Source organism: Limulus polyphemus, unplaced genomic scaffold (genome assembly GCF_000517525.1).
Source record: "Limulus polyphemus unplaced genomic scaffold, Limulus_polyphemus-2.1.2 Scaffold1998, whole genome shotgun sequence".
NCBI classification, from domain to species: domain Eukaryota; kingdom Metazoa; phylum Arthropoda; class Merostomata; order Xiphosura; family Limulidae; genus Limulus; species Limulus polyphemus.
The window spans coordinates 13,898-23,723 of record NW_013667608.1 but is presented as its reverse complement, the minus strand read 5'-3'; the positions used below and the strand labels follow the sequence as shown (position 1 = coordinate 23,723).

At 34.2% G+C, this 9,826-nt stretch overlaps 1 protein-coding gene across 1 annotated transcript in view; it reads right to left on the bottom strand.

Moving 5' to 3' along the window:
• The window catches only part of LOC106465606 (kinesin-like protein KIF20B), a 104,296-nt gene that overhangs the window by 88,327 nt on the left and 6,143 nt on the right, over positions 1 to 9,826 (bottom strand). Inside the window, exon 2 of the mRNA XM_013925840.2 lies at positions 3,280 to 3,538. Within this exon, the coding sequence (XP_013781294.1) occupies positions 3,280 to 3,538 (259 nt within the window). The remainder of the gene's footprint in view (positions 1 to 3,279; positions 3,539 to 9,826) is intronic.

Here is a 9,826-nt window from a genome sequence, read left to right as displayed (position 1 = left end):
CGGTTAAAAATAACCAGAAGAATAACCACAGAGGCAGGAGAGAAATGGCGCAACATCTCATAATGAACATCATCAGGTCCGACCAATGTACTGCCAGATCGACAAAGAGCAAGTTTGAGTTCCACCACTATAAAGGGGCGATTATAATCATAGAGACGATCGGCCCGAAAAGAAAGAGGCGATCGCTCTGCCCAAGGCTTTTGCCCAAGAAGGTGGGGGAAGAAACAGAAGCGCGAGAGTCACGAGAAAAGCTCGGGCCGAAAGCAGCAGCAATGCTCTGGACATCAGCAACTTCCTGGCCATTGGAGAGCAAGATGGAAAGGGATGAGAAGCATACCTCCCAGTGACTTTCCGAATCTTGTCCCATACAGTTTTGGAACTGGTGGTATAAGAGATGCTAGTAGTGAACTTTATCCAAGACTCCTTTTGGCTTTGACGTCGATTATGGGCATGAGCCCACTGATAAACAATGCGGTTAGAAAGAGTGGGATACCATCGAAAGGTATTCCAGGCCCGTTTTTGAGCCTTCTGTGCCTCCTGGCAGGCAGGACTTCACCATGAATGAGGATACCGTGGAAAACGTGTCGAGGTCTTAGGAATAGAATAAACAGCCGCCTGGACAATACAGTCAGTCACTGCCACCACACAATCGTCTATTGATGGTAGACAGACGAAGGCAGGATCAAGTTCAGAGAGAGAGGTGAAAGATGGCCAGTCAGTCTGGTCCAGCTTCCACCATGGCACTCAGGTCGGGTGGCATCGACCATGGCCAACCTCTCTCAGTATGATGGGAAAATTATCACTGCCCCGAGGATCACTGTCGACCATCCAAGAAAAACGAGTGAAAAGTGCAAGGGAGCAAATTGAGAGATCAATGGCAGTAAAAGACTGACTAGGTGCATGAAAGTAAGTGTATGTTCCAGTATTGAAGAGAGAAAGGTTGTGATCCGAGAGCATGCGGTCTATGGAACAACCCCTCCCATCAATATCAGCACCAAAAGTAAAAAGGGAGGTGGCAACTGGTCTACGAGAGCATCAAGGTCCGATTGATCATAAGTCTCCCCAGGGGACAGGTAGAGAGAACAAACAGTGATGACACAACCCAAGGAAACACATATGGCTACAGCCTCCAAGGGTGTATCGAGGGACACGGATAAGGAGGGCACATGCTGGTCGACCAGCAGTGCCACCCCTCCGTGTACCCACCCATCACACAACCTGTCATTCCGGTACAAGGGAAACTGCTGAAGGGTGACTGTATCAGCAGGTTTCAGAAATTTTTCCTGTAAGGGATGATAGGAGTCAATCAAGGCCTTAATGTCATCGAGATTTGGGGAACTGTCGAGGTTTTCGTTCTTTGATACAGTTGACCATTTTTATGTATGTTTAGGAGAAGAGGGTGGAGAACCCTTCGGTTTACGACCATGCCGTTTTTCTTTACTAGATGGAGGTCGATCGACCTCCATGGATCCTGCCCTTGAATGAGCGGGCAGATCTCTGTCATCTGTGTGAGAATCCAATGACTGAGGACGTGATCGAATAATCGTCCTACATTTAGGGGCCAAAGAAGGACCCACACGGACACCAGAGGTTGGTGCCCGAGGAGATTGACCTAGGCAGTCACTGGAAGGAACAGTGGGGACAGAGATTGGAGTAGATGTAGACTGATCAGCTCTATTATCCATGGAGGGCAGAAGACCCCGCACATGGCGTGAAAAAGACTCAGATGGAGGCACGGAAAGGTCTGTCTGCACTCCCACTGTAGCAGTGGAGTGTAGTGCAGAGGCATATGTCCGCGATGTAGGATGGAACAATAGCTTCCCAGCCTTAGGATAAGAGATGTTATTTAGAGTCTTCAAACGCTGTACCTCTTTCTCCTCCACCCACTTAGGGCAAGAGCTAAAGTAGGAGGGGTGGGAACCACTACAATTAACACCATGTCAGACCCAACAGGGTAGTCACCAATGAGATAAGTAGGAGGATGGGAAGAAGGAAGCCAGAAAGAGGAGACATAGATTAAGTAGGTCTAGTAACAAAATGGTAAGGTTGAAATAGACAAGAAAACAAAGCAGACAATAAGTACCAATGCTGAGCCACTTCAGCACAAGTATCCAGTGAGTCAGTAGAAAATCATCCTTTATAGACAATACAGAGGAAAAGAATGAAGCTAATTTCAGCACAAATGGAGCTATTGTACAAAGAGATTGTGTTGCCCATCTTTCATAACATGATGATGATGTCATGCACTAATGCATAAATGTGTTTTTAGGTGGGAGGTAGCTCACGGCTAATTGCATACACATCTCAAATGCAGATATACAAAGGAATCAAACTATTTTTTGTGCACAGATGAGGTATTATTTCAAAAGTATCAACTTTTCTATACACATAGGTCTATCACAGAGTTATAATACATTGAGGGTTAAAAAAAGAAAGAATATTTACACCTACACATAATAAATATAGTTTTAAATAGTTGGCTGATATTTGAACAAAAATTGAAAGATTTGTTTGTAGACAACTTACAAGATGATGTAATGGTTCTTAAATGACATTCTTATTATTTTTCCAAATTGCTTAGTTCAAATGATTTGTGATAACTTTCCAGTAACCCTGGTATTTCTTTTCTCCTTATGCCTGATAACCAAGACATGAAACAGAGAATTAAATAATTCTCTTGCTAGCCATTGTAGTTTTCTAGATCTTTATCAATAAAGACAAAATAATAATAATGAAGATGCACCAACTCTTTTTTTTTAAAGTCACATATCAACTGTAGTTGTCATCTGCTAACTTCAAATGTAGCAAGCATGCAGGCTTCAGTTTTTAAAAAATATATAGTAATCAGTATTCCCTATGAGAACAAGAAATAAAAGAGGTTTCTACATAAATCTAAACCACAATAACCTTTGTGCTTTACAATTAACAGTGTATATGGAAAAAAAAGGATAACTGCAAAAATTTCACAAAATGATCCTTTTTCCACAAAAATTGACATTCTTTATATGTTGAAACTATTTAATGACCTAATTTTTACACATGGAAAATAGAACATGAACTTAACAATTTATAACAAAAAGACCAACTAATAAAGATTTTGTTTTACAGCTGTCAGGAGTGGTCAATTGTTTCTTCAAACATGAAAATACCTAATAAAATTAAAGGAACTTTAAATATAGCTTTTTTTTGAACAAAGTAAATTTAATCTCTACAACAATGCTTAATGAAGGAAACAATAGCTTATATCATCTTTAATATCTATATTAATGATTCACTAACCTTGCATTGTGTAGGTCTTCCCAGAGCTGGTGATTCCATATGCAAATAAAAGACAATTTTGACCATCTATAAAGTTTTTCACAGGTTGAAAAACACAGCCATCAAATACTTCTTGCTGGTTAGCTCTATCACAAAAAATGTGTGAAACAGTAAACCTCTGTTGAACCCGGTGAAGCTCATAAAAACAGTTCTTGAAAGTTGTAGAATCCTTTGGGGCCTTCATTTTTAGTGTATGAGTATTTTCTACTTGTAAGCACCCCTAGAGAATATAAATAAACAAACAAGGAAAGTTATATGAAATTCAATAAGTGGAATAAAATTAATATTGTAACATTTAGCTGAAAATACTTATTCTTTTTGTTTTGTTTTATAACATTTTTCTTAACATGATATTTAAGTTTCATAATAATCCTAGACAGACATCAAAGAAATCCAATTCCCAGTTTTTCAACATTCAATTCATCTCTAAAGTAACAAATGTTTACCCTCCTAAAATCTTTAACTGTGTTCTATCTTTTTTATTCCCTACATGTTTTTTTCTTATAAAAAATATCACTATTATAAAAATTTCATATAACTTTCAAAAAATGCTCTTAGCTTTACAATTGGTAAAATTTGAGTCTTGTTATCATTATTAATAATAATCATGTTTTATGAAAGAAAACCTTGACATTAAAGCAAGCACTTTGTCATAGTGTAGGTCCCATTATCATCAAAAGGTAATTGTAATATTTACTCATTCTAAGTACTTTCAGTTCACTGTAAAACTGCATGTAGATCACACATTAATAACTGCAACAATTTGACTTGTTCATTGCCTTTACCTTCATTTTTTGTGTGAATGTTTAACATTTTATAACATAACATATTATGAAGAATATTAAAACTATGTCAATATTTTTTTGTCACATAGTAATATAAATCTATATAAATAAAATAGTACTGTCTGTTGTATGTACATATAAACTACTTCGCAGGGTGTGGAGAGATCTTCACCAAAATTAGCATGGAGGTTCATTATGTCAATGTGGGGGGTACACACAAATTTTCAGTTTCGCATAATGTAGTTTTTATGGGAATTATATACCACTACTTCATCCCCTGTAAGATGGAGATTCATTGGGTCCATAGGAAGATACATATAAATTTTCAGTTTTGCATTTTGAAGTTTTTATGGAAGTTTTTGCATTTTTTACCATTACTTTGATCCCTCTAGATGGATTTTCATGAAATTTGGCATGAAGGTTTGTTGGGCTCATGTGGAAATACATACAAATTTGGGATTTCACATTTTGTGTTTTACAGTTTTTATGGGCATTTTTTGTATAAGTGATGCAACTTTTCACGACCTAAGGTAACCTTTCATTAATGATGAATTTACATAACTCCCGTCCAGGGGATAGGTACCCCAGCTAGTATACAATAACGCTGTACATTGTAGCCAGATCAGGATGTTAATCTATATAAATATAATAGTACTGTTTGTTGTATGTCCATGGAATTACTTCACAGGGTGGGGATGGATCTTCACCAAAACTGGTATGGGGGTTCATTGGGTCCATGTAGGGGGAACATATATATTTTCAGTTATGCAGTTTTATGGGTATTTTTTTACCAATATTTCACCCCTGTTGATGGATCTTCATCAAATTTGGCATGAAATTTGTTGGGGCCATGGAGAGATACATACAAATTTTCAGTTTTGCATTTTGTGGTTTTTATGGTCATTTTTTACAATTACATATAAAGGAAGCAACTTTTCATGTCCCAATATAATCTTTCATTAATCACAAATTTACATAACTTCCTTCCAGGGAATGGTTGCTCCAGCTAGTATAAGAATAGAATGTCAATTAAACTTGCCATAGTAAATTTTTACATATTGGCTTTTTCCAGATACACATATGATGTATCTAGACTTACTTATACATTTGTTTTTATCAAAGTTAGTATTGTTCAGGACATTTCCACTTCTTGTAATATACACTTGTTACACAATCTGTTTTTCATTTTTCATTAGAAAGGTGTTTTTCATATTGCTGATGTCCAAAATATGTGAAAATGCAAATGGTATGACTGCAGCTTTGATGTTATAGTGTTCTTCCTAAAGCATTCTAGAATGTTGATGTCACACACTGGGGGAGAGATGACATTGTGCACTATATATAATACATTCAAATCAACTTGGAATCAAGATCAGTATGTAACACATCATATAGCTTACATGAATTATTTTTATGGCAGTATTTTCAAAAATGTCAAATGTTCAGAAGAAAACGGAGATCAAATATCCTTAAGAGAACCTTTCAGTTACAAAAATACAGAAAGAAATAGTAATGTACTTTGATAACCTGAAAGGGGTTGTTGAAGAATAAATACTCTTTAAACTTTAGAAGATACCTTACTCATGAATAATTAGCAGCTTTTATTTGTATTGTTACATTTTTCAGTAAAACACACAAAAGTGAACAACATATTTTGATATATCCTCCAATTTCAATAGATTACTCTGAAGTAGTAAATATAAATAATCAGTGTACGTGTTACAGAATATGCATGGAAGAAACTCATTTGTTTCCCCTAGATGGCAAACACCTCCTTACACTGTATGCCAGCCAACCGCTAGTTCAATAATACCCATCCCAAATGTATGAACAAATGGTCAGTTATATGTTACCTTTCTCACTGTGAGTGACCTGGAGCAACATTTAACTGGTAGACATGACAATATCTTAGGGTTAGTGACATAACTCACTAAAATGGTTGTGTTTCTTCAATATACTTTTCTTTTATAATATTAAGGGTCAACTTGCATTTTCACAGATAATCCATATATTCAAAGTATGTGAAAAAGTCATGTTTAGCATTACTTTATTATAGCAGCAGGAGTGCTATGGTGAGTAACTTGGCAGTCAAACTGAAAAATCTATTGGTGTTTATATGTGGATATCTCAAAGGTTTCAGAGAATGCACCAGTATTCTGAAAAATGTGAGGAAAGTATTAATTAAATTCACAGTTTGCAATTGTAAAGAATACAGAGATATGCTATAATCGTGAAGAGTGCATATAAAATAACATTAACGTTACTTTTTCTTCTGTTATATATCATTATTTCTTTCACTGTACTTTTCATTCTTTCAGGGTTTTTAACAGGTTTCTTTAGTTCTGAAAAATTATGTAAACAGGACATACTTTCTTGGCAATTGAACAACTTTCATCCCCTTGTTTGTATTTTGTTCGGTTATCATTACAGAGCAGGCAGTGTCCATGCCAGTAGTAGTAACTTTCTCAGGATACATGACCTTGTGATCTGTTGTACTAATATGGTATGGGTTATGTAATTCGTGTCACTAATACACCAGTGTCAGTAAAGGAAACCATAACTGATTCAAATTCAACAGAAGGACTTTGTAGATGTAAGGGAAGAGTTCCTTCTTATTCTTACAAAGTAAACTGTCAACATTTCACATGATTTATCTACTTTGTGCAAAATGTCATGACCTAGGATCAAAGATAATGCTAAACTTTAGGAAACTGACTAATATGTGACCTTGTTTAGATGTCATTGAACATGAAATGTCAATACCAAACTGGTTTTTCGTGTAGAGGAAGTATATAAAGTATTTTCAGTTGGATATATTTTTCAGCTTATCTTTCAAATAAAAAGGACAGTTCATAATCCCAATTTCACATCTTTTTTCATGTTTGTCATGAAAATAACCATTTGTTTGTTGGTTAACATTTCAGAAGATGAGATGTTTCAGCAGCAGAAACAAAAACAAATGTTATAATGACTGATTGAAGTTATAATTTGGTTAATATTGGGTAGCATCAATAGCTGAGCTAAACAGAAGGTTATGATAAAGTAATTACCTCTGGGTGAACAAGGTAATGAATGGATATATATGAAAGTTATGGAAAGTCAAAGAATTTTCAAAATCAACCAGTAAAACCTAAAAAGGTTAATCAGAGGGACTATAGGATATACATATATACATTTTTTCTCCCTATTTCAACCTTCATCTCGATGAATTAGGGGTTGGTCAATAATTGTTGTAAGTCACGAAAGATTTACACCCAGGTGGCTAGACAAGTCAAGTCAGCTATCATATCGGACAAGCATGTTAGGTGGCCGGGATTCAAGCTCTCGACCCTCAGATTGTGAGTTGAGCACATTAACCACCAGGTCACACATATTTGTATACATACTAAGTGATCTTTATATAAAAAAAAAGATCTATTTTATGTGGCTAGAAAATCCCATATCCCTTTTGCATGCTTTTACGCATCATCTTATATACTGAACAAACATCAACTAAAAACTAAGAGTTGCATGTGATCAACACTGTCAACCAAACACAATAGCTTGTTTGTTACCACTGGATATTTGGTGTATTAATCAAACCAATAGTATTTACAGACTCATAGATGAACAATCCTTATTTGTACAAATAGTAACATCACATTACTATGTGAAAGTGATTGTGAGAGACTAATTATGGAAGGGCTCTTGTTTGGTTTGATCTAGAACTGAATTTAATCTGTCAGAATACACCAGATTTTCATTGCAAGAGGGCTACTGAAAATATATCCATATTTTGTTTCTAAACAAATCAAATTACTAGTTAGAGGGGGAATTTAACTGAATTATTGCAGCCTTCTTAAGCCAGAAATTATTACTATAGCTGGGTGAATCATACCCTTAAAAATTAGTTTAAGTGCCAAAATTTAGCAAAATATTGAAAAACCAACAGGCCTAAAAACTTATAAAACAAGTTTATTGCAGATGGGTTTTTTCCAAACTCTTCTTAATTTGCTATTTATCATTTTTTTCAGACACCCCCTGATTTTAAGCCATAATATAATCAATCAATGTTCCTGTTGATTAATCAATTATTAAAAACACTAATAGCCCAGCTCTGCTGACAAAGCAATCATATAATATATATACATTATATCTAGAAACAGAAAAATCTTCTTTAGGATCACTTAATCTGGTCATTTTTTTTCTAATAAACAGTATATTACTTTTTTTCTGCTAATAGTAACAGTAAAAACATTAGAAAAGCAAAAGAAACAGATTCTCATAAGTTATAATTTTATACAGTCTGCTTTTATTGTTTGTCATAGTTGTCACACAAAACTGTAATCTGAACATATGTAATTATAGAATTAATTCTACCTTCAAAAAACTATATATTTAGTTATGTCTGTGGATTTTTGTTGTTTCAGCCTCTTACATCACAATAACCCATGTAGATTATTTATCCTTTGGTGATCAAATATGACTTAACTTTAAAACTACATGCAAAAATTTAATCATGAGACAAATTAACACAATTTACAGACAACTACCTGTTGTTATTCAATGGAAATAAAAACGTATATGTTTCAATTTTATCATTCAGATAAATGAATAAAAAGAGAATGAAGCTTTGGACTAATCATATTGTAACATTAATATTACTATACCTTTTTTTCTAATACCCAAAGTAGAAAAACATCATTTACATATAATATGTGTATTTACATATTTCACTGTTGTTCATCATGCTTAAGTTAACTAGGGAACATAAAACTTGTAACACACAAAGTATTTTGTTAAACCTGAAGGAAGCACAGAATAATGGCTGTAGCAGTAGTACTGTACTTATGTGCTAACCAAGCAGTTGTGTTTGTGTAAAGTGTGAGAGCCACATCTTGGTTAGTCGGTTTGATGGATATTAGTGGCAACTTACTGGTTCAGTCTTTTGATACCATGACCACAAAATGTAAGGACCTAATGTCACTAATGTTACATTTCGTTCCACAAATAAAAATTGTGGATGAAATTGTTTGAAATTTGACAAAAACTTTCCCAAAAGCATGTAGTTTCAGAAAAATATAATATTTAATTTTGAATTTTTCTATTATTTCTAAAATTTGTTAATTAATGTTGTTATTTGCACTCGGACTCTGCAAGGTGGTTTTCATATGAAGTATAAAAACATTTTTCATTTTACAGTAGTTACATTACATTTGCATAATCTCTAGAACCTCATAAATGAATATCAAAAGTTTCTTTAAAGTAAATGTTTATATTCTATTTTCCATTGTCTCTACTATATCATTAACTCCAGATATCATCATCAATGTACACTGCAATGAAATGTTTAAAATTAAGAAATGGAAGTATGTACATACCTTTTAGCTCTTCATAGAAGTCTTTTGAAACTTTTTTAAAATGTGTAATTTCATGTCTTTATCTTTCCATTTGTAGTTTATTTTTAATTTCTCTTTCCAATTCTTTGTCTTTTATTATTTATGCCGATACATCAACTGGTGCCAGCAGGACTTTATTATTATCATATGATGACCCCGTACAGACTCATTTCACTAATGCTTTGCTCATGCAAATGGTGCCATCTTGTTTGTACACTTTCACAAACCAGGCAACAAGTTAAACTTATAAAAATCATTAAACCTTTCAAATATTATTTTTAAAATACAAATAATATAAAATTAACTAAAATATAAAAGTAAGACCTAAATACAATTTAACTGTCT